The 26308-nt window shown below is 31.2% G+C and overlaps 1 protein-coding gene across 1 annotated transcript; it reads left to right on the forward strand.

The window, feature by feature from the left end:
* The first annotated feature begins 3814 nt into the window (after positions 1 to 3814).
* Positions 3815 to 25936, forward strand: nt5c2l1 (5'-nucleotidase, cytosolic II, like 1). The gene is made up of 18 exons (XM_073829690.1): positions 3815 to 3976; positions 7570 to 7643; positions 7732 to 7849; positions 10246 to 10341; positions 13694 to 13785; positions 13869 to 13926; positions 16394 to 16487; positions 16938 to 16991; positions 17098 to 17181; positions 17310 to 17351; positions 17468 to 17569; positions 19577 to 19643; positions 19742 to 19912; positions 20422 to 20473; positions 20694 to 20754; positions 21595 to 21771; positions 25077 to 25160; positions 25325 to 25936. Exons 1-18 carry the CDS (start codon positions 3939 to 3941, stop codon positions 25406 to 25408), a joined length of 1548 nt encoding a protein of 515 aa, XP_073685791.1. The 5' UTR covers positions 3815 to 3938; the 3' UTR covers positions 25409 to 25936.
* The last annotated feature ends 372 nt before the right edge of the window (positions 25937 to 26308 follow it).

Consider the following 26308-nt stretch of genomic DNA (forward strand, 5'->3'; position numbering starts at 1 on the left):
TAATATTTAATATATTATATAAAAATAATACAATTGCTCATAAAATTAATACAAACTCAATTTAAAATGAAAATCGAAAATTATATTGAAAACGACAATTTAAAATATTTATAAATAACAATAATAAAAATTATAATAATTTAAGTACTGCTAAAATAATGCTGCAAAAACTATCCCTAAGTTGTAAGAAAACTAAAATATCAAATAAAAACCAAATTAAAATATTTAGAAATAATAGAATATTAGTAAAAAAAATAATAAAATAAAAAATATTAAAATGAAAAATAAAAATTATATTTTAAAAAATCTCATTCAAAATATTAATAATGCTGATAAATGCTGAATAATAATAATAAAAGTAATACTAACATAACACTGCGGTTTTCATTTTGAGCTTATCTATCCCTTTAAGTTGTCAAAAAACTAAACGTATAAAATAAAAGGCAATTAAAAATATTTATAAATAAGCTTAATTTTAAAAGAATTGGAAAATTATATTATATAATATAAAAAGCCTATTCATAATATTTATTAAAAATAAAAATAAAATAAAGCTGCTATTTTTTTTTGTGTGGTAAACTATCCCTTTAAGTTGTCAGAAAACAAAATAATAATAATAATAATAATAAAATAAAAGCCAATTAAATATTTATAAATATAATATTAGTATATATTTTAAAAAATTAAATTTCTCAAAAGTAAAACACTCGAAACAGAAATTTATATGTAAAAAAAACAAATCATTTTTAATAATGCTAATTAAAATAAATTTTACAGTTTTCATTTTGCGCTTAACTAAAGGGATAGTTAAGCCCAAAATGAAAACTGTAAAATTTATTTTTTGTTAAGTTGTCAGAAAACTAAAAATCTAAAATAAAATTAGTAGTAAAAAATAATAATATAGGCAATACTAAAATAACGCTGCTAAAAATGTTATTTTGGGGTGAACTATCCCGTTAAATTGTCAGAAAACTAATCTAAAATAAAAATGACAAATATTTATAAATAATATAATATTAAGATATATTAAAAAATATCCATGAAAATAAAACAAACAATTTAAAAATAAAAAACTTAATTACATTTTAAAAGCCAATTTAAAATATTTAAAAATAATAATTATCATAAAAGTAACACTAAAATAACACTGATTAAATTTTCATTTTGGGCTTAACTATCCCTTTAAGTTGTCAGAAAACTAAAAATATAAAATAAAAGCTGATTAAAATATTTATAAATAATATAATATTAGTGTATAAATAATACAATTTCTCATAAAATTAAAGCAAACTCAATTTAAAATGAAAACTTAAAAATATTTAATAATATTAATAAATGTAATATTAAAATAAAATTGCTCAACTTTTCATTCTGGGGTAAACTAAAAAGAATAAATTAAAACCCGATTGAAAATATTTTTTAACTAATAAAAATAGTATATTTATATACTAGTAAAAAAGTAATACTAGTATATAAAACAATAAAATTGCTTATACAATTAAAACAAACTTAATTTAAAATGAAAACTGAAAAATATATATATTTTAAAAACACTATTTAAAATATGTATCATTACTACTACTACTTATAATAATAATATAATAAAAATACCACTGCTAAAATGTTCATTTTGGGGTGAAACTTTTGATCAGAAAACAAAAATATAAAATAAAATTATTAAATAAAATATTATTATTATTATTATTATTATTATTATTATTATTATTACTAATAAAATAGCACTGCTAAAAAATATATTTTGGGGTGAACTATCCTTTTAATTTGTCAGAAAACTAAAAATATAAGATAAAAGCCAAGTTTAAATATTTATAAATAACATAATATTAGTAAATAAAAAATAATACAATAATTCAATAATAAAAAAAATAATACAATTTCTCATCAAATAAAATAAAAATTGTATATTTTTATTTTATTATTAATTCTAAATATTTATTAATAATGATGATAATAATAATAAACTAATACTAAAATAACACTTCCAGAATTTTTATTTTGTGCTAAACTATTCCTTTACGTTGTCATAAAACTAAAAATATAAAATAAAAGCCAATTGAAAATATTTATAAATAATATAATATAAATATAAATAGTATATTTAAAAAAAACTCAATTTAAAATGAAAACAGAAAATAATGTTTAAAAAGCCTATTCAAAATATTCATTAATAATAATTATCATAATAAAAGTAATTAAAATAACACTGTAAAATTTTTAATTTTGAGCTTAACTATCCCTTTAACTTGTCAGAAAACTGACAATATAAAATAAAAGCAAATTAAAAATATTTATAAATATATTAGTAGTATATATAAAAAATAATGAAATATCTCATAAAATTAATACAATAAATATAAAATGAAAACCTATTCATTCATAATAAAAGTAAAATATTTTTTAAATAAAAAGTAAAATATATTTAAAATACTTATAAATATAAATAATACAATTTCTCATAAAATTAAAACAAAATCAATTAAAAAAAAAAGTACAATTATATTTTAAAAAGCCCATTGAAATAATTTATATACTAATACTAATAATCAACGTAATATTAAAATAAAAACTGCTAAACGTTTCATTTTGGGTTAAACATAAAGTATAATATAAAAGTCCAATGAAAATATTTTTTAAATAATATAATAGTAGTATATAATAACTAAAAAGAAATTGCTCATAAAATTAAAACAAACTCAGTTCAAAATGAAAACTTAAATTTAATCAAACTATTTAATAATAATAATAATAATAAACGTAATATTAAAAACATATATATAAACATTTTGTTGTGGGGTAACTGAAAGAATAAAATAAAAGCCCAATAATTTTTTTAAATAATATAATACTAGTATATGAAAAAATAATAAAATTGCTCATACAATTAAAACATTAATTAATTAATTAATTATCTCAATTTAAAATTAAAACTACAAATTGTATTTTAAAAAGACTATTTAAAATATGTATTATTATTATTATTATTATTATTATTATTATTATTATTATTATTAATAATAATAATAATAATAATAATAAAATACCACAGCTAAAATTTTCATGTTAGAGTGAACTATCCTTTTAGTTTGTCAGAAAACTAAAAATAGAAAATAAAAGCCAATTCCAAATATTTATAAATAATATAATAGTAGTGCATCAAAAAAGCCTATTCCAAATATTATTGTTAATAATAATAATATTACTGCTAGAAATTTTCATTTTAGCCTGAACCATCCCTTAAAGTTGTCAGAAAAGTAACCTGCCTGATGTTTATTTTATGTAGTTTGTGTATTCATTTTTTTTCATTTAATCAGTAAAACTGTGTTGAAACCACTAAATAATTACTATATATTAACTGAAACTAATAATATAAATAATAACAATTAATAAATCCATACATTTTCAACACTTAAAACACACGTGACAGCTATTGTCCCGACTAAGCTGAGTATAGTTACTGAGGTAGAGCAACTGTGACAACTTGCCCCGTTGTACGGGACACACTCTCTCCTCGTGAACGAGAATGAAGGCAGGAAGGCTGCGCTAAATGAAATATTGATGCGAGGTTAATTGTAAATGCTCATGAATGTGGTCAGCTCGGCGGTATCGATTGTCAAGTGTTTGGGCGATGAACGGGACCTTCGTGTGCCGAGGCGAGCGCGTGCGGCGCTCTGATAACACAATCTACGTGCTCGAGCTGCGCGCTGCCGCCTGTCGACATCAAACTTCACTCATGTTCGCGTGCATCCCACATACGCCCAAATTACGTACGTAGGGTTCCTGTTTACAAGCCAAACCCAAGGAAAACTTACTCGGGTGATGTCAACATCATGGTACAGTTTAAAGCGCAAAGAGCACACTGCTCATCTTAAAAGAGTGATTTGGGCAGCGGGAGCGAGCACACACACCGCACTCTCGCGATGGAGCCGCGCACCGCCAAAAAAGAACTCCATCAGAGGTAAGAACAGGTACTTTTACGGGAATAACACGTTTTATGGTGTTATTAATTCATATATTCAGTTCATTTGTTTGTTTTTATTTAAACTATTCTTGTTTTACCTCTCAAATGCGAGTTTTCTCTCTTCTTGGCAGTTCGTCGTTATTCCGTATTCTTCTCAGAGTTATAATATTATTAGGCTCACCGGATGTTTTTATGAGAAGAATTTAAACTTTGTAATTATTATAATGGCATTTCATATAGTTTGATAACACGATAAGATGATACTCCAGACTTATAGACTTAAAGCATCACACACTTTCACATACTCCTGGATTAATGCCTCAGATAATATCTAAACAAAATTTACTTTTTCAAACGATAGCAACACTATAAATCATTTATAAAAGAATAACCTTTAACGTTATTTATTTTTACGGTGTTACAGTGTAATTACACTTAATTCATGTATTGTAATTTACTCTAGGGTTAGGGTTTGGTTTAGGGTTGTATATGTATAGTTTACTATTTACTAAGGACGCTGAATGATAAAGGTTTATTTGTTTACTTATTAATTCATGTGTTAAGTGAGTTAGTTGGTCCGGTTTGTTTGGTTATAGTCTTATCTATTTAAAGATAAATGGCTCATTGTTTCTGTTCTTTTGCAATAGTTTGATTTGTTAGTCATGGATGACTAGTCACACGTGTTTTAGATAATTGACTGTTTTGTCACCATCAAGACTTGGACATGGACTCACCTAATAGTGCCTAAAATTAATAAACAAATAAATACTCACCTTACATTGTTTCAACAATGTACACCTTTATTTCTTCTGTGGACCACAAAAGGATGTATGAACTTAATTAAAAAAAATTTCAATGATCTGTCACTTTAACAAATCGTGTTTACAAACAAAAGCTATGACAAGAAAGTTACAATGATATGACTAATGAAAAACCTGTTTTACATCTTCAGCTGAACCTGAGTTCAATGAGACTCCCATTAAAAAAAAAAATTGTTGAGACTTCTAAATCTATTCATCAGGCAGCTACATTTCTTTTTCAACACATTTCAGATTATTATTATTATTATTATTTTTTTCAAATTTCCAAAAATCACGTTTTTATGTGTTATCATGTTTTTTGTGTTTTGTGTTAGTTGTTAGCTGTATTTTTTTTTACTATTTTTACTTAATAATAAAAAAAACACTCCAGTTTGATTGAGATTAATTGCAATACACAATGAAAAACATGATTTTTCAAAATTGTTAAATAGTAAGTTACCTGTTTTTGCAAGTGAACTCTTATTGTACACTCTAAAAATAGTGGGTAAAATATGGAAAAACTCAGCGACTGGGTTGTTTTGACCCAGCATTAAGTTAAATGTTTAACCCAGCCTTCTGGGTAGTTTATTTAACTCAGCTTTTGTTTAAAAATGACTATGTCTGGCTTAAAATGAACCCAAATAGGTTGTAATTTAAAAATCAGACACATATTTACTGAAGGCATCAGCAATAATCAGAAAGTGAACATATATAGATAGGTAGCTGGGGGTTAAAAATGAAACTGTGAAACATGTAAGAATCTTCTGTAGCTTCTGAAGGCCAGTACTAAATGGGAAAAAGATAATTGGGCAAAATAAGAAAAATTTACACATTTTCATTCTGTTCAAAAGTTTTCAACCCTGGCTCTTAATGCATCTTGTTTCCTTCTGGAGCATCAGTGAGTGTTTGAACCTTCTGTAATAGTTGCATATGAGTCTCTCAGTTGTCCTCAGTGTGAAAAGATGGATCTCAAAATCATACAAAAATGCTGAGAAATAATCCTGAAGAACAGCAGACAGTTTCTGTTCCGGACAAACAAGGGACTCATGAACAACTATCACTACAAGACAACAACTAATAAGAATCAAGTGTATGTAAACTTTTGAACTGGGTTTTTTTAAATACATTTTTATAAATTCAACTATTATTTTCTATTGTAGACTATATGTAAATGTCTTATTCAGGTCAGAACTAAATAAAGAATAACATGCATTTTCTATGATCCATCTAATTTTAGTAAAATAATTAACATTTTGCAGATTCTGCAAGGTGTACGTAAACTTTTGACTTCAACTATATACATTCTTAAAAATACTGGGTAAAATATGGACAAACCCAGTGACTGGGTTGTTTTATTTAACTCAACTAGGCTATATTTTCAAAATGACTGTATGGCTGACTTAAAATGGACCCAAAATAGGCTGTAAATTAAAAACCAGACGCATAATTACTAGAGGAATCAGCGATAATTAAATTGTGAACATTTATTAATACAGAATTTAAAAATATGTTTATTATTTAATAATATTTATTCAATTTATTTAATTTTGGATTCATTTTGTAAAACTACCCAGAAGGCTGGGTTAAACATTTAACCCATACACTGGGTTTGTCCATATTTCACCCAGTTCTGGGTTGTTTTCAACCCAGCATTTTTAAGGTATTACAGTTCAAGTCAAAAGTTGACATACACCTCGCAGAATCTGCAAAATGTTAATTATTTTACCAAAGTACCAAAGTAAAAGGGACCATACAAAATGCTTGTTGCATTTGGTTTTCCAGCATTTTTGTGTATTTGAACCCTTTCCAACAATGACTGTGTGATTTTCAGATCCATCTTTTCACACTGAGGACAACTGAGGGACTTAAATGCAACTATTACAGAAGGTTCAAATTCTCACTGGTGCTTCAGAAGGAAACAAGATGCATTGAGAGCCAGGGTTGAAAACTTTTTAACAGAATGAAAATGTGTATTTTTTTCTTATTTTGCCTAAACATCTTTTTTTTTTTCATTTAGTACAGAAGATACTTACATGTTTCCTAGAAGACAAAGTTAAATTTGCCCAAATCTTCAAGTTCAAAAAGTTTTCACCCCCAGCTCTTACAGCATTGAATGGTGACAATCAACAAATGTAAAACGTCTGAAACACTTAAAGTGTCTTAATGTTACAAAACCACAACTCACATTTCTTATTATCTGTAACTCAAAAAAAACTGTTTTTTCTCATTTCTCAACTTCAAGCTCAGTTCTTTCTCATATTCAGAATGAATTGACTGTTGAGCTTCTTACATTTAAAACACAACTAGATTTAATCAAATTGCATTGTCTTACTATTTTTAGATGACTTAGTCAGTACTTTCCATCCTAAATATAAAAAACGTGACTGGCTTATATAGAAAAACTGCCAAGAAGAGCGAGTGCCAGTTGGCAAGTTCCTTCACCCTGCGTCTTTACGTCTTTTAAGCTGCGGTTACCTCACACCAGCTGGACTGATGTCATATGCGAGGGACCTGATAAGAACAGACCTAAACTGTGTCGACTGTGTGATAAGCACTGCACAAGTTTGAATGCAAACATTTTGTAAATGACCTCTTTTTGGCGGTATAACTTTTTTTTGTAGATCAGCTGATATAGCATGGGGCTAAACAACTCTGAGGTTGTGCGTTTGATTATAACTCAAACCCAGTGCGAGTTACTGTGGATAAAACCAAATCGATTAACTGTGATGAAGCTAGTGTTGACCTACCCATCAAAGTAAAGAGAAAATAACCTCCTGTCTTTCCCCACAGGGTCTTTGTGAACCGGAGTTTGACACTTGAAAACATCAAGTGCTATGGCTTTGACATGGATTACACTCTGGCAGGTGAGAACGTTTACAGCGCCTTTGGGACAAGCTGTCAGACTATGTGTGAAGTGCTTCATTCACATCGACTCTCTCTTGTTTTCAACAGTGTATAAGTCTCCAGAGTATGAGAGCCTGGGCTTTGAGCTGCTCAGGGACAGGCTGGTGTCAATCGGATACCCGCACGAGCTGCTGGGATATACTTACGACCCTACCTTCCCCACGCGGTAAGTGTTGCTACATTAATGGGTCTGGATTAGGCTATGTTGGGTCAGTGAGCTCATGGTTAAAGCTTTTGAGGCTTGCTGTGTGTGTCAGCACAAGGAAAACATTGACTGTGTTTACATGCACATCTTTCCTATTATCCATATTCTGGTTAAAAGGATCGTTCACCCACCCCACACACAAAAAAGGTGAGTTTCTCTCTTCTGTTGAACACAAGAAAAGATATTCTGAAGAATGTGGGTTGCCGGTAGCCATTGACTTTCATAGTATGGAAACAAAATACTATGGAAGTCAATGGCTAGCAGCAGCTAATTAGTTACCAACATTCTTCAGAATATCTTCTTTTGTGTTCAGCAGAAGAAAGAAACTCACACAGGTTTGAAACAAGTGGAGGGTGAGTAAATCATGGCACAATTTTCAGTATTTGGGTGAACTATCTTTTTAACATTACCAGTCATAAGTTTTTGAACAGTAAAATTTTAATGTTTTTTAAAGAAGTCTCTTCTGCTCACTAAGCCTGCATTTATTCGATCCAAAATACATCAAAATCAGTAATATTGCGAAATATTTGTACTATTTAAAATAACTGCTTTATATGTGAATATATTTTAAAAAGTCATTTATCCCTGTGAACAAAGCTAAATTTTCAGCATAATTTCTCCAGTCTTCAATGTCACATGATCCTTCAGAAATCACTCAAATATGCTGATTTGCTGATTAGTGTTATCAATGTTTCAAACAGTTGAGTTCAGGATTCTTTGATGAATAGAAAGATCTAAAGATCAACATTTATCTGAAATGACAAGCTTTTGTAATATCATACACTATACAATTCAAAAGAGTCAGTAGATGATAAAGACATTTATAATGTTACAACAGATTTCTATTTCAGATAAATGCTGTTCTTTTAAACTTTCTATTCATCAAAGAAACCTGAAAAAAGTATACTCAGCTGTTTTAAACGTAATAATAATAATAAATGCTTTTTGAGCAGCAAATCTGAATATTAGAAGGATTTCTGAAGGATCATGTGACACTGAAGACTGTAGTAATGATGCTAAAAAATCAGCTTTGAAATCACAGGAATAAATCTCATTTTAAAATATGTTCAAATAGAAAGAAGTTATTATAATTAGTAAAAATATTACTGTTTTTTGCTGTACTTCCAGACTTGGTGAGCAGAAATGATTCTTTAAAAAACATTAAAATCTTACTGTCCAAAAACTTTTGACTGACAGTGTATGCTGCATCACAAAACACCTAAATTTGATTAATTTTAATTAGAATGGTGTATCACAAGGGGCAAAACTGAAATTTAATTACTTAAACAGTAACAAAGTAAAGAATAATGCAAAGATTTCCAAAATGTGGCCCATGGGCATCTTTTAGTCTAAGAAAAAAGGTACAAAACTGTGGTACACTTTTTTTTTAATATTCTAATATGGGTACTAATATGTACTTTAAACTACTTAAACGTACCTTTAAGATATTATTATATGCTATGTAGGAGTAAATATGGTACTTTTTGTACTTTACAGTAACACTAGTAACAGGAGAGTATTGATTTATGGTCATTTGCTTTTAAGTCAATGTGAAATGCCATTCATAACTCAAAATCCAGTCACTTCCATCAAGATATGGATGGGATCGGAAGGAAGGGATTGAAAAATAAGAAAGTTGTATCAGAAATGAAAAAAGTTATTAATTTTTGATCAAACTATGAACACAATGATGTTTGATATGGAATAATGTGCGTTTAGGAACTGTGCACAATAAGACAAGAAAAAAGTGATCCGTTTTGATTTATGTTGACTTATATTTAGACAAAAATTGATGTCTTGTACTTCAATAGTTACATTTTTCACATCTCATAGCATTTAAAATGACTAATCGTTATTACTATATATTATCAGTTTAACATATTAACATGATATATACACTACTGATCACAAGTTTGGGGTATTTAAAAGAATTTAAAAGAAGAATTATTATAGGTCTTTTGGAAAGGTTACCACAGGTATGTTTTCGTCATGAGATCAGGTTGTAAATATGAATTGGAGATATGAAGATGGTATACTTTAAGTGGACACTTAGTCCACTTCATTTTCATTTGGAAGTCAGTTTGTAGTGGCTTTTGAGCCTATTATAAACCATTCATGAGAGACTTTGTGAGCAACCATACAAAAAAACACATAAAGGTCGCTTGAGGTCATTATTAAAACAGGCTGAATACCAAATGCAGACTGCTCAATGATACTGCTGGGGGGAAATAAATATGAATGAACTCTTGTTTTAACTCCTAGGAGAGCCATATTTTGCTATAAATTATTCACTTGTCTGAATGCTTCCAGACTCTGGATCTTTCAAACGTTCTCTCTCTCTCTCCTCTTCTCTCCAGAGGCCTGGTGTATGATACCACGTTTGGTAACCTGTTGAAAATAGACTCCAATGGAAACATCCTGGTGTGCACTCACGGCTTTGAGTACCTGAGAGGGTGAGTGAGACGATTCATTGTGGTGTATTGAGTGAGAGTTTGCTCGCAAATGCCCCCTCAACCTTTCTCTGACAACAGAAGATTTCAACAAAGTAGAGTGCTGCGTGGGACAAAACATTGAAGAGAGCCAAGTTGAAAACCAATAAACCGAATGTGAAGGAACAGCAGGGTCAAGAGCTGTTAAAAACAGATCAAGAGAGACTAGCACAGTTGAGCAAGGCATTTAGTTTTGAATATCACAATTTAATGCACTGAAGGTCTTATTATTGCACTTATTAAAGCAATAGTTAGCCTAAACTTAATTACTCTGATTCATGAACAAATCATTCAGACAATTTGTGAATCAGATGAAGAGATTCATTAAAAATTAATCAGTGGTTTCTTTAATCAAAACAATACAAGCTTAAAGATCAAGTCATAATTGAAAACAAGTTCTTTTGGATGTGTTGACTCATCTGCTAACAAAGAGCAATACACCTAGACATTTGTGTGTGCCCTATGAAAATGTGAAAAGCAGATTTTCACCTCAGTTCGCAACAGTTAAATGTTTAGAAATTGAGAAAAATTGTAAATTATACTTTAAACTTACTTAATTATAGTTAATGCTTTCAGTTTTTACACAAATTCAACAAGCTTAAATATTTAAAGGGATAGTCCAACCAAAACTGAAAATTACCCCATGATTTACTTGATTTACTTTAATTAAAAATTGTCCTAGCTCTTCCAAGCTTTAAAATGGAAGTAAATGGCTGTTGGGTGAATGAGATTTTGAATACCTATAAAGTGCATCCATCCATCATAATAAAGGGTAATAAGGGCCTTCTGAAGTGAATCGATGTGTTTGTGTAAGAAAAATATCCATATTTTAAACTTTATAAACTGAAATCTCTAGCTTAAATGATATAAACTCATAATACTAAATTTTTTCTCCGAATTTTGAGAAAAAGTCAGAAATCCAATATGTAAACTCACAATTGCAAAAAAAAAAAAAAAAAAAAAATTACGAGAAAAAATTCTGAATTCTGAGATGTAAACTCACAAGTCTGAATTGTGAGAAAAAAGTCAGAATTGCAAGAAAATAGCCAGAATTCCGAGATGTACACTCGCAATTGCGCGGAAAAAGTCCGAATTCTGATATGTAAACTCGCAATTGCAAGAAAAAAGTCAGAATTCAGCAATTGCACAGAAGAAGTCAGAATTGCGGAAAAAAGTCAGAATTTGCGAGAAAAAAGTCAGAATTCTGAGATGTAAACTCACAATTGTGAGAAAAAGTCAGAGTTCCGAGATGTAAACTCGCAATTGCAAGAAAAAAGTCAGATTTCCAAGATGTAAACTCAGAATGCAGGAAAAAAAAGTCAGAATTCCAAGATGTAAACTTGCAATGCAAGAACATATTCAGAATTTCAAGATGTAAACTAGAAATTGCAAAAATACATGTCAGAATTCCGAGATGTAAACTAGCAATTGCAAGAAAAAAGTCAGAATTCTGAGATATAAATTTGCAATTGCAAGAATAAAAGTCAGAATTCTGAGATGCAAACTCGAAATTTCAAGAAAAAAAGTCATATTTCCGAGATGTAAACTCACAATTTAAAAAAAGTCAGAATTCCGAGATGTAAACTTGGAATACAAGAAAAAAAATCAGAATTCCAAGATGTAAACTCGCAATTGCAAGAAAAAAAGTCAAAATTCCGAGATGTAAACTTGGAATACAAGAAAAAAAGTCAGAATTCCAAGATGTAAACTCACAATTTCAAGAAAAAAAAAGTCAGAATTCTGAGATATAAACTTGGAATGCAAGGAAAAAGTTAGAATTCCAAGATGTAAACTGGCAATTGCAAGAAAAAAAGTCATATTTCCGAGATGTAAACTCGCAATTTAAAAAAAAGTCAGAATTCCGAGATGTAAACTCGGAATACAAGAAAAAAGATGTAAATTTGCGATGCAAGAAAAAAGTCAGAATTCCGAGATGTAAACTCACAGTTGAGAGAAAAAGTCAGAATTGCCAGTAAAGCATCAGAATTCCGAGATCTAAACTAATATAAAGATATAAAGAAAAAAGTCAGAGAGTAAGCAGAAACTAGAGATTGCCATTTATCAAGTTTTAAATATGGATATTTTACTTACACTAACGCATCGATTCTCATTGCCATGTGGAGTACTTTTTATGATGGATCGATGCACTTTATTGGACTTCAAATCTCAACACCCATTTACTGCCATTATAAAGCTTGGAGGAGCCAGGAATTTTTTTAATGTAACTCCAATTGTATTTGTCTGAAAGAAGAAAGTCATATACACTTAGGATCATTCAAGGTTGAGTAAATCATGGGGTAATTAGATTTTATATATATATATATAAATAGAAAATAGATATTTAATAGTAATAATATTTCACAATGTTAAAGTTTTTACTGCATTATTTGAAATGCAGCCTAGGTAAGCATAAGACAATTTAAAAAAAACATACAAAATGTACACACTCAATCTGAACTGTAGTTTACCTATATATATATATATATATGTGTGTGTGTGTGTGTGTGTGTGTGTGTGTAAACTACAGTTCAACAGATTGAGTGTGTACATATATATATATATATATATATATATATATATATATATATATATCATAAAACATTTAATTTGACCTTGTGAGGTGGATGAACAACAGGGTTAAGAAGAAAAAGTGTTAACCCCTACTTTGAATTGTTTTAGTTCCAAAATGTATTTTTGAGCTGTAACACAGATGATGAACTCATATAGTAGTATATTTATATCCAACACCTGCCATACAAGAGAGTTATGGAGTCTAGATTTTGCTGTTAGTTTGTTGGTATAGGTTTCTTAGACTGATGAAAGAGGGTTGAGAACAGGTGTAACTGGATCATTGACTTATGGTTTATACCCACATATTTCACATAATTCTCCATTTAAAACACACCACCAGATTTATAGATTCATATTCACACAAATTTAAGAACAGTAGCTGCATAAGGATTGAAACCCATCTTTGTTTTTATTATTATTTTTAATAATGAGGACATGGATCAGCATTGTGAGCGTCCTCATGTATAAGACAGCATAATGTATAGTGTTTCATCAGACGACACCCGACGTGGGGTATTGTGGGCATAGTTTTATTTAGCAAGGGATCAGTTGTTTGAGAACAGTAGTTGTTAGCACACTCTCAACTCTGGCTGCTGTGATATATTAGCTGGCCAGCTCAGTGGCAGACTGTTATTGCTCTGTCACAAGCTTTCAGATGTGTTTCAAATGCTTTTATACATAAATTGTGTGTTAGGAAGCTTATTCACCTGCTGTTATTCTCATTAAGATGCGTCTCTGTTTGCAGTGGGCAGGTTGATGAGTATTATCCAAACAAGTTCATTCAGAGAGATGACACTGACCGCTTTTACATCCTCAACACGCTCTTCAATCTACCAGGTACAATGACAGCGACATATGTAAATGGTCGAGTGAAAGGATAATGAGTGTGTTAACATGATTTGTCCCTCTCCTTTTCTCAGAGACGTATCTTTATGCGTGCCTGGTTGACTTCTACACCAAAAGCTCCAGATACAAAAAGTGAGTGAATTATTGTTTAATTACAAGAGTTATGGCTCTTTTACAGCTTCACTGTTACACAGACATGAGAGTAATATTCATAATTAGCAGTGTTTGCTAAAGCAAACATCACTATTAATCTTGCCTATGCTTACAGCTAGCGATATCAATAAACCTTTGTGATTTCTGTTCGCACGGCAGACGGTAAAACCCAACACATTAGATACCTATGGAAGCCCGTTTGTGCCACTGAATAAATCATTTTTAAAAAGGTAATTGCGACTTTTGTATCTTACAATTCTGAGAAAAACTGACTGCGAGAATTGCAAGAAAATAGTCTGAAGTATGAGATATAACCTCGCAATTTATAAAGTTATAAAGTATAAAACTGAGATATTTCTCAATTCTTACTCTTTTCTCAATTGCAAGTTTATCTCTGAATTTTTTTCTTACAATTCTGAAGGTTTTTCTCAGAATTGCGTGATATAAAGTCAGAATTACGAGTTAAAAAGTCAGAATTGTAAGATATAATTTCTCAATCCGGACTTTTCTCTCAATTCCGTTTAAATCTTGCAATTCTGAATTTTTATCTTAATTCTGAAGGTTTTTCTCAGAATTGCGTGATATAAAGTCAGAATTACGAGTTAAAAAGTCAGAATTGTAAGATATAATTTCTCAATTCAGACTTTTCTCTCAATTCTGTTTAAATCTTGCAATTCTGAATTTTTTTCTTAATTCTGATGGTTTTTCTCAGAATTGCGTGACATAAAGTCGCAATCGCGAATTATAAAGTCAGAATCACAAGATAATTTCTCAGACTTTTTTTCTTACAATTCTGATGTTTTTTCTCAGAGTTGCTCTAATAAAGTCAGAATTGCAAGATATAAAGTCAGAACTGTGTGATATAAACTCTCAATTCTTACTTTTTTCTCTCAATTGCGAGTTTTTATCTCACAATTCTGACATTTTTCTCTCAATTGTGATATTATATCGCAATTCTGACGCAATTGCAAGTTATAAAGTTAGAATTGCAAGATATAAAGTCAGAACTGTGTGATATAAACTCTCAATTCTTACTTTTTTATCTCACAATTCTGACATTTTTCTCTCAATTGTGATATTATATCGCAATTCTGACGCAATTGCAAGTTATAAAGTCAGAATTGCTAGATAATTTCTCAGTTTTTTTTTCACTCAATTGAGTGTTTATGTCTCGCAATTCAGATTTTTTACTTGCATCCTGATGGTTTTTCAAAGAATTGCGTGATGTAAAGATGCAATTGCAAGTTATAAAGTCCAAACTGCAGGATATAAACTCTAAATTCTGACTTTTTTTTCTCTAAATTGTGAGTTTATTTCGTTTTTTCCCTCAAAATTGTGAGATCATAAACTCAAAATTGAGTTATAAAGTAAGAATTGTGATATAAACTCGCAATTCAGAGAAATAAAAAAAATGCACTTGCAATTCAGACTTTTTTCTCAAACATTTCAGTCTTTTCCCCCCTCAAAATTGGACTTTATAAATTGCAAGTGCAAAAATTCTGACTTTAAGTAAGTTTATATCATGCAGTTCTGAGGGAAAAAAAAGTTGTGAGATAAAAAGTCGTAATAACCTTTTTTTTAGTATGATTAGTGAGAATATGGAGCTCATGACTCAAGGAGTAAAAACACCTCAGCCACAAACTGAGCAGATATTGTTGTTTATATGGCAAAAAGTATGGTGACATTTTAATAGCTTGTAATGTAAATCATATCTTAAAACAGTACAGCAGACTGCTTACATAAACAAAAGTTGCCCTGTTTATCCCGGTAATATATATGTGACCCTGGACCACAAAACCAGTCATAAGGTTAAATTTTACAAAACTGAGATATATACATCATATGAAAGCTCAATAAATAAGCTTTCTATTGATGTATGGTTTGTTATGATGGGACAATATTTGGCCGAGATACATCTATTTGAAAATCTGGAATCTGAGGGTGCAAAATCAAAATACTGAGAAAATCACATTTAAAGTTGTCCAAATTAAGTTCTTAACAATGCATATTACAAATCAAAAATTACATTTTGATATATTTATAGTAGGAATTTTACAAAAAATCTTAATGGAACATGATCTTTACTTAATTTCCTAATGATTTTTGGCATAAAAGAAAAATCAATCATTTTGACCCATACTATGTATTTTTGGCTATTGCTACAAATATACCCCAGCGACTTAAGACTGGTTTTGTGGTCCAGGGTCACATATTAGTAAAAATTAATTGCTTAGTTTTATAATAAAGCTCTGTAGATTTTATTGTGGGGGAAAGTTGCTTCAATCCAGCAAGTGCCAGCAAGGGCCTTTTACTTGCTAAAAAAGTATAAACTGTCAATCAGAAGACAGAAAGCATGTTGTGCAAGATCATTTAGTGTCCTTAAAAAGCTGCTATCCCTGTTGAGTTCATTTGAAACCGTCTCGCTCACTATTTCTCTCCCTTGTAGTTGGAAGAAAGGGTTCAAACACGGTGACTTGTTCATGTCACACAGAAGCATGTTTCAGGACGTGAGGGACGCCATGGATTACCTTCACGACACGGTAATTTAATTTTATGATATTAGGTACACTTACAAATAAAGGTGATCTAAAAGGTTCTTCACAGCGATGCCATAGAACCATTTTTGGTTCCACAAAGAACCATTCAGTCAAAGGCTCTTTAAAAGAACCATCTTACATTTTTATAATCTGAAGAACCTTCTTTCGCTACAGAAAATCATTGTGAAACAGGACAGCTCAGATGTTAAAGGTTCTTTATAGAACCATTTAGACAAAAAAGGCTCTTCTATGGCATCGAGAAGCACCTTTATTTTTAAGAGTGTATGCAAATACATATTCTGACAGGCGGGTAGGATAGCCTATCGTAGCCCTCGGACGAACATTTCATGGTCCTACACCTTCCATAGAAGATATAAATACATTTAGACCGCTTAGTGATTTCAATTAGGATGTTAAGAGACTTTCAAGTCATCAGTAATTTTTGCCCTGTAGGGAACTCTGAAGGAAAGAACACTGAAGAACCTGGACAAATATGTGATTAAAGATGTAAGTGGCCTGAGAGAAAATCTTGTATGCGAATTGTAATTAATACTATATGATTATAGGTCTTTGTAGGTGCCAAAAGACTCATTCATATACATATTTTGTTTAGCCTCGTCTTCCAGTGTTTCTGAGCCGCATCAAAGAGGTCGCCAAAGTGTTTCTGGCCACCAACAGCGACTTCAATTACACCGAGGTAAGGAGAGCGCCAGACCCCTAGAAATAATTTAAACTGCCACTGACAGGCTGCATATCATTGCCTGCTGTCATTAATATTCATAATTCCATTTTAATGACACTGTTTTACATCTTTCCCCAAATTAGGCTATTATGAAATACTTACTGGATTTTCCGTCCGGCTCTAGGGTGAGCATGCAGCACCATCACTCTGTGATTGACACAAAAAACTGTGTTTAGAATTTACTAAGAAATTGCTTGTGACTGTTTACGATCGCACACATAAAGATCATTTTGTTGTCTAGAACCCCAAGAAACCGTGGCGCTCGTACTTTGATCTGGTGGTGGTGGACACGAGGAAGCCCATGTTTTTTGCAGGGGGGACAGTGTTACGACAGGTAGACACGGTGAGTATCGAGTGTACTGCTACAAATATACAGTATAAGCTTTACTCTCTTGTAAATAAAGCATGTATTCAGGTGTTTGATGTAAAAAACTACTAGACCTGATATAACAATGTATATAACAATATGGCTGAATCTGAAGCCTTCCAAGAACATGTCTAGACCCTATTTTATCTCAATACCACAAAAAAAAGACAATATTTTCAAACAGTAGACTTGGATGAAGTCTGTTTCTACCCATTTCTCTTTGTATTGAATTAAAAAGGTTTGTTTTCAGTAACAATAAAATCTAAAAATGGTCTAAAATGATAGAAATTATTACATTATATATTATATTATATTATATTATAAAATGTTATTTTATGATTACAAAAATAATCTTTATCCTGTGTGTTGTAACATGAGGCCTAGACATTGAATAATTTTCATTATAATTATTTTTTGACACATTACCATTCAAACGTTTGAGGTAAGTAACATCTTTTGAACAAATAAAATAAAATAATACTAAAATAAATAAATAAAATGTTGTCCAAGAAAAGATGATATAGTTCATATATGCCAGGAAAATGGTCTAAAATACGATAAATTATTGTTATATTATAACATTTTATTTTATGATAAAAAGAATTATGCTGTGTGTTGTAACATGAAACCTAGACATTTAATGATTTTTGATTCATGATATTTTTGTGAATTATTTTTTGACACATTACCATTCAAAAGTTTGAGGTATGTACATTCTTTTGAACAAATAAAATAAAATAATAATAAAATAAATAATTAAAAAAATGTTGTCCAAGAAAAGATGATATAGTTGATATATGCCATAAAATTGGTCTAAAATAATAGAAATTATGTTATATTACAGTATATTATAAAATCTTATTTTATGATTAAAAAAAGAAGCCTAGACATTTAATGATTTTGGATTCCTAATATTTTTGTGAATTATTTTTATGACACAAGTAAGTACACGTTTTTGAAAGAATTATATAAAATAAATAATAAAATAAAAAAGATTTTGTCCAAGAAAAGGTGATATAGTTGATATATGCCATAAAAATGGTCTAAAATGATTTATAATGAAAATTTTTATATCACAATATATTATAAAATTATATTTTATGATAAAAAATAGTCTTTATGCTGTGTGTTGTAACATGAAACCTAGACATTTAATAATTTTTGATTCTTAATATTTTTGTGAATTATTTTTTATGTCAAATCACCATTCAAAAGTAAGGTAAGTACAAAAAAAATAAAATAAAAAACAATAAAACACAATGTTGTCCAAGAAAAGATGATATAATTGTATTGCATGCCATAAAAAAAGATCTAAAGGTCTAAAATAAGATAAATTATTGTTATATTATATTATATTATAAAATGTTATTTTATGATAAAAAAATCTTTGTTTTATATATATATATATATATATATATATATATATATATATATATATATATATATATATTTAATGATTTTAATGATTATTCTTAATATTTTTATAAATAATTTTTATGACACATTACCATTTAAAAGTTTGAGGTAAGTAAACATTTTTGAAAAAATAAAATAAAATAAAAAAATAAATTTTGTCCAAGAAAAGATGTTATAGTTGATATATGGCAAAAATATGGCCTAAAATGACATAAATTATTATAACTGTTATTTTATGATAAAATAAACATCTTCGTGCTGTGTGGGGTAACATGAAACCTAGACATTTATTGATTTTTAACTTAATATTTTTGTCAATTATTTTTATGACACATTACCATTGAAAAGTTTGATGTTTGAAACAATAATACTGCATTTTTAATCAAATAAATGCAGCCTTGTTTTAAAAAAAACAACAACAACCCAAATGCTGAACAGTAGTATATAAGTAACATTGCACACTGTATTGTTTCATAAACATTGAGTCACTTTGAGTTTAATGAAATATCAGGAAACATCTTGCCCACGTTTGGACTGTGCTTACATCTCATCATTCTCCTGTTGTAGGACACTGGGAAGCTGCGCATTGGCACATACACCGGAGACCTTCAGCATGGGACAGTGTATTCTGGAGGTACTCAGATATTCTTCTCATCAGAATCTGTTCGCTAGGCTTGCGTGAAGGCACTCCTTTGGCTTATGTCAGTTATCCTTGTTCAACCCCTTTCTTAGGATCTTCTGATATTGTCTGTGATTTGCTGGATGTTAGGGGCAAAGACATCCTCTACGTGGGCGATCACATCTTTGGCGATATTCTCAAGTCAAAGAAACGGCAAGGCTGGAAGACTTTCCTGGTGGTTCCCGAGCTCGTGAAGGAGCTGCACGTGTGGGCCGACAAAACCAGTGAGTGTGTGCTCATCTAAATAAAAATACCTTTAAAGGGATAGCTCACCCAAAAATGAAAATTTTGTCATTCCTCACCCTCATTCCAAACCTGTAACCTTCATCTTCAGAACACAAATGAAGATATTTTGATGAAATCCGCAGCAACGCAACTGACATGTTCAAGGTCCAGAAAGATTGTAAGGACATTGTTAAAATAGTCCATGCATGTGTCACAGTACTCCCATGAACACACGTTGAAGACAAATTGTTGACTTTATTTTTGTTTTTGCGCACAAAAAGTATTCTCTTAGCTTCATAAAATTACAGTTGGACCACTGATGTCACATGGACTATTTTAACAATGTCTTTACTACCTTTCTGGGCCTTGAATGTTACAGTTGTGTTGCTGTCTATGCAGGGTCAGAAAGCTCTCGGATTTCATCAAAAATATCTTCATTTGTGTTCTGAAGATGAACGAAGGTCTTACGGTAAAGAATGACTCAAAATACTCTCATGTATCTTTACAGGTATGTTTGAGGAGTTGAAACATCTTGACATCTTCCTTGCAGAACTGTATCAGTGAGTATGACTTTGTCTCACATTGCAGCATTACGTGCAATACTTGGCATGATCAGTAGATGGTGCTAGAGCACTGCGGTTCCTGTATATATTTGAAGACATTATTGTCTCTTCATGAAGTTTCTTCAGGGTATTTATGAAAAGCATAATCTTAATCGTGCATAAACGAAAGACAACACTGAATGAACTTTTCATCTTACCTCTCATCCAATCCCATCAGGCATTTGGACAGCGGAAGTCAAGAGTGCCCAGATATTAGTGCAATTCAGAACAGGATACAGGTGAGCTCTTAGGATCATCTCACATCTGTGACTTCATACTGTGATGTTTTTACATCTACATGATCTATAGTTGTCCCCTAAAGGATTAGTTCACTTCCAGAATGATAATTTCCTCATAATTTACTCATGTCATCCAAGATGTTCATGTCTTTCTTTCTTTAGCCGAAAAGAAATGAAGGTTTTTGAGGAAAACATTTCAGGATAGTGGACTCCATATAGTGGATTTCAATGGGGATCAGCGGCTTGAAGGTCTAAATTGCAGTTTCTATGCATCTTCAAAGGGCTCTACATGATCCCAGTCGAGGAATAAGAGTCTTATCTAGCAAAACGTTTGGTCATTTTCTAGCTTGACTTCACACATTACGTAATCACGTTGAAAGCCGGAACGTAGGTGGAAGTGTTTACAAAGCCAACGTGCAAAAAAAAAGTCAAACAAAAAAAGGTCAATCAATGATGTTGGATGATTTGGAAGCTGGAGGAGAAAATAAGATGGAGTTTTTCACCCTACCCTACCTTTTTCAACCGGAAAATACATGTGTATTTAAAAAAAGCAGGTTGTTTCGCTAGATAAGGCCCTTATTCCTCAGCTGGGATCGTGTAGAGCTCTTTGAAGCTGCATTGAAACTGTAATTTGGACCTTCAACCCACTGATCACCATCGAAGTCCACTATATGGAGAAAAATCCTGGAATGTTTTTCTCAAAATCCTTCATTTCTTTTCGACTGAAGAAAGAAAGACATGAACATCTTGGATGAAATGGGGCTGAGTAAACTGTAAGAAGTGAACTCATTTCTAAACTAGTGGAACTGCTATTATAAAGTTTTTAAATTTGTGTTTCAGATGGTGACGTACGGCATGGATTTGTGCTATGGGAAAATGGGCAGTCTTTTGCGCTGTGGTTCCACGAAAACCCTCTTTGCCAGTCAGTTACTGCGCTATGCGGATATATACTCTACCTCCTGCCTCAACCTCCTAAACTACCCCTTCAGCTTCCTCTTCAGAGCACCTCTTGTCCTGGTAAGCCTGTCCTGGCTAATTGCACTTGTCTTATATACAGTTGAAGTCAAAAGTTTACATACCATTTTGCAAATTCTGCAAGGTGCAATTATTTTACCAAAATAAGAAGGATCATACAAAATGGATGTTAGTTTTTTATTTAGTACTGACCTGAATAAGACATTTCAGATAAAAGATTTTCACAAGTTGAAAGAAAATAATAGTTGAATTTATAAAAACAACCCTGTTCAAAAGTTTACATACGCTTGATTCTTAATACTGTGTTGTCACCTGAATGATCCACAGTTGTGTTTTTTGTTTAGTGATAGTTGTTCATGAGTCCCTTGTTTGTCCTGAACAGTTAAAACTGCCTGCTGTTCTTCAGAAAAATCCTTCAGGTCCCACAAATTCTTTGGTTTTTCAGCATTTTTGTGTATGTGAACCCCTTCCAACAATGACTGTATGATTTTGAGATCCATCTTTTCACAGAGAGGACAACTGAGGGACTCATATGCAAATATTACAGAAAGTTCAAACGCTCACTGATGCTTCAGAAGGAAAAACAATGCATTAAGAGCCAGGGGTATAAACTTTTGAACCGAATTAAGATGGGTACATTTTTTAAGTACTGCCCTTCAGAAGCTACTTGCATGTTTCTCAGAAGTCAAAATAAGTTAACTTTGCCCTGATCTTCATATTCAAAAAGTTTTCACCCCCGGCTCTTGATGCATATTTTTTTCTTCTTCTGGAGTGTCAGTGAACATTTGAAGCTTCTATAATAATTGAATATGTGTCCCTCAGTTGTCCTCAGTGTGAAACGATGTCAGTCTATGGCGTTATAATTGTGCCTAAATGATTTGCATACGCGGGGTAAGAGTTGTGTAAGTGTACATAAGACTGTAAGCGTAAATTAAATTTGCATGCGCAAGAGAAGCTTTGTAAAGGTGTAAATCGCGTTTCAAGCGTAAGAAAAAATCATTTGCAGCATTTTACTGTTACTAGGTCATGTATTGTGAAACTGCAGCTTCAAGCTAATGCAAAATAAATATGATCTGCATTCTTTCAACTTCCATTTCTCCACACTTACACTTTTGGCACGTTGTTTTCGCCAAAATAAGGTACTGCAAGCCTGTGAACAGTGATTTGCACATGAAAACAACAGTTTAAAGAACTGCAAAACGTTTTGACTGTGTAGAACCAATCTGTATGTGTGAAAACAAACTGTTGCAAATGTCTAAATGGCTTGTTGTGTATGTAAGGCAAAACGTTGCCGTAATAATCCGATATGTACAGCTCCGTCTTTCTTTTATCTGCGCTTACACTTTTGGCACGATTCTCTCACTCACTCTCTATTTACTCTTATCTGATTGGTTCAGTAAACACAGAACACACCAAAACAGTTATCTGTATTTAGTAAGGATCGTTCTCTCTGCCGGTGAAATGGTATTTTAATGTACACATACATAAAAATATAAATAAAAACAACTTGATAAAAACATGATACTTTATAAGTTGTGTACCATTAGACCATTAGACTGTACCTCTTGTTGGATTTATATGAATTAAATAAACACAAATTTGTTTTCAATTGTTTTACTGAAGTAGACCTTTCAAGCTGTCTATAGGCTTGACATAACAAGGTGCGACAGAAAGTCGCAATACAAAAGCAATTTGTACCGTTTTGTTATTATTGTGGAGGTACATAAAATAAAGCAGACATTTATATTTCCTTCCTGTTATCACAGTGTGGGATCGCGCCAGTGCAGCCGACCCGAGAAGTTCAGAAACAAAAAATACGAAAAATCTTAATTTTAAGCTTAATTTTCGTTTGTCCACTTTTCAAATAAAACAAAATAATAATAAATGTCGTTTTTACATTTTATTACGAGAAAAGATGTTGTTTTAACGTAACGTAACATAACATGACATCTCGTTATTAAACAGATTTCAGTGTAAAATGTGTGGCAGCAATGCGTCACCGGACTACACACAGCAACGACAGCCATCTAGTGTTTACACAATGGTATTACAGATAATAAATGGCGAATAAGTTAGAGATAAACATTTAATAAATATCCCCTTAAATTACAACATGTTAAAGTGACAAAATATTACTGTTAGTTCAATTATTATATTGAACCAAATTTTTGTATAAAAAATTGAATCGTCCCTGATCAGTAGACAGGTGAAATTATGCATGTGCATAGTGCAAATACTAGGCCATCTGCAATTATTATCAAAATTACAATATTACAATGAACTAATATATCATATTTAGCCTTAAAAAGGATACTATACAGCTCGAAATTCATTATGAACACACAGCTTAATGATACACAACTTAAAGTCAATTGTTATTTATTTATTTACTATTTTATGTATGTACATTAAATTACCATTTCACCGGCAGAGAGAACGATCCTGACTAAATACAGATAACTGTTTTGGTGTGTTCTGTGTTTACTGAACCAATCAGATAAGAGTAAATGGAGAATTCGCGAGAGCCTCATTTGATTGGCTACAAGAAGGTAGTGGACCCGCCCTCTCTCTCACGCTCGCAAAACTCAGTGAATGAGAGAATCGTGCCGAAAGTGTAAGCGCAGATAAAGACGGAGCTGTACATATCAGATTATTACGGCAACGTTTTGCCTTACATACACAACAAGCCATTTAGACATTTGCAACAGTTTGTTTTTACACATACAGACTGGTTCTACGCAGTCAATACGTTTTGCAGTTCTTTAAAGTGTTTTCGTGTGCAAATCACTGTTCACAGGCTTGCAGTACTTTTGACCGTATTTTGGCGAAAACAACGTGCCAAAAGTGTAAGCGTGGAGAAATGGAAATTGGAAGAATGCAGATCATATTTATTTTGCATTAGCTTGAAGCTGCAGTTTCACAACACATGAACGAGTAACAGTAAAATGCTGCAAATTATTTTTTCTTACGCTTGAAACGCGATTTACACCTTTACAAAGCTTCTCTTGCGCATGCAAATTAAATTTACGCTTAGTCTTATGTACATTTACGCAACTCTTACCCCGCGTATGCAAATCATTTAGGCACAATTATAACGCCATATCAGTCATTGTTGGAAAGGGTTCAAATACACAAAACTGCTGAAAAACCAAAGGATTTTTCTGAAAAAGCAAGCAGTAAAAGCTGTGTATCATAACATGGATTTTGTATGATCCCTCTTATTTTGGTACATTTTGCAGACTCTGCAAGGCGTATGTAAACTTTTGACTTCAACTGCATAATTAAGGCCATTGAATTGCTTTCAAAATGGGTTTACAAACCCTATAAAGAGGTTTTTCATGTTGCAGCTGCCACATGAGGCCGCTGTGGAGTCTCAGGCTAAAGAGCAGATCACAGAGCTGTCAGAGCACATGCTCAAAACCAACATCAAGGTTTGAATGCAACTCACTGCTAAATGCTATTTTGACATCATTATATTGTTGTATTTTAAAAATGTATTACACCCAAGATCAAATGTTACATAGTATTATTTCCCATGTTTTTCTTTTCTAAATATTAAAATGATTTACATCATTACATCCTTTTTTTCCCACAGCGACAATGTGAGTGTGAAGACGTTGACTGTGGACAAGAGGATAATTGTGCCCGAAATAACCCAGCTACATCTACAGTGACATGAGAACAGAGTTTTTTTTTTACTGCTGTAAATATGAATGTTTTATCTAGTGTGTATGTTTTACTTTGACAGTTTCCATTCCTGCCTTAAAACTGTGTATTGATACACAGAGCGCTTGTGTGGTTGATTTGCAGGATTAGCTCTAGCATGAGTACAATGGCAGAAAATTGTAATTTGCAAGAAAAAGTTTGCCAAGTTTTTTTTTGTGAGGTCATGGTGTTTAAGTGAACAGCCTTTTTTGTTATTATCTTTATTTAACCATTTTATAAAACTTTTATATTCTGTGTATTTAATTAAGTCTTTTTTGTGTCATGAATGCATTAAAACTAGAACTTGAGGATTTCGAAGTCTAAATGGTCAAATGTTTTCTCCTCACATGTGACTGAATCTTATACAATAATGCAGGGATTTAAGCTTAATAAGAAAGTAACTTTAAAACTGTTTGTATTTTGCCTCTGGATTAATATATTTACATATTCATTATTTTTCATAAGCGTATTGAAATGAAATAATAAAGTGCTTTATTTTAGACTTTTTGTTGTCATTTATTACTTATTAAACTAAAGTTGGTTTCTGTGACTCGTCAACTTTATTAAAGCTATCTGCTTTTATAATAAACCATATACAGTAAAACCAAAATGTATTCAGACACCATCATTTCACACATTATCAGTTTATTCACTATAGTTTACAAAATGGTAATAAAATATGACAAGAAGTCAGAGTTAAACTGTGTCAGAACAAATTTATCTTGATTATGTCAGATAACTTTGATATTAGGGTATGTAATAGATTACAATCAACCAAAAATATTCAGACAGCTGTTAGTATGACAATATTTACACAACTATCAATACTTTCTTGACCAATTACCAACCAATGCTTAATTTTGTTCAGTCTGTG

This window comes from Garra rufa, chromosome 23 (genome assembly GCF_049309525.1).
Source record: "Garra rufa chromosome 23, GarRuf1.0, whole genome shotgun sequence".
Lineage (NCBI taxonomy): Eukaryota > Metazoa > Chordata > Actinopteri > Cypriniformes > Cyprinidae > Garra > Garra rufa.

What these genes read in the sequence shown, in the direction of transcription:
- nt5c2l1 (XM_073829690.1), top strand. Translation starts at nt 3,939, where the DNA reads ATGGAGCCGCGCACCGCCAAAAAAGAACTCCATCAGAG. An exon ending in GACCCTACCTTCCCCACGCG is followed by an intron (nt 7,850 to 10,245) that starts GTAAGTGTTGCT and finishes TCTTCTCTCCAG; the next exon opens with AGGCCTGGTGTATGATACCA. An exon ending in AAAAGCTCCAGATACAAAAA is followed by an intron (nt 13,927 to 16,393) that starts GTGAGTGAATTA and finishes TCTCCCTTGTAG; the next exon opens with TTGGAAGAAAGGGTTCAAAC.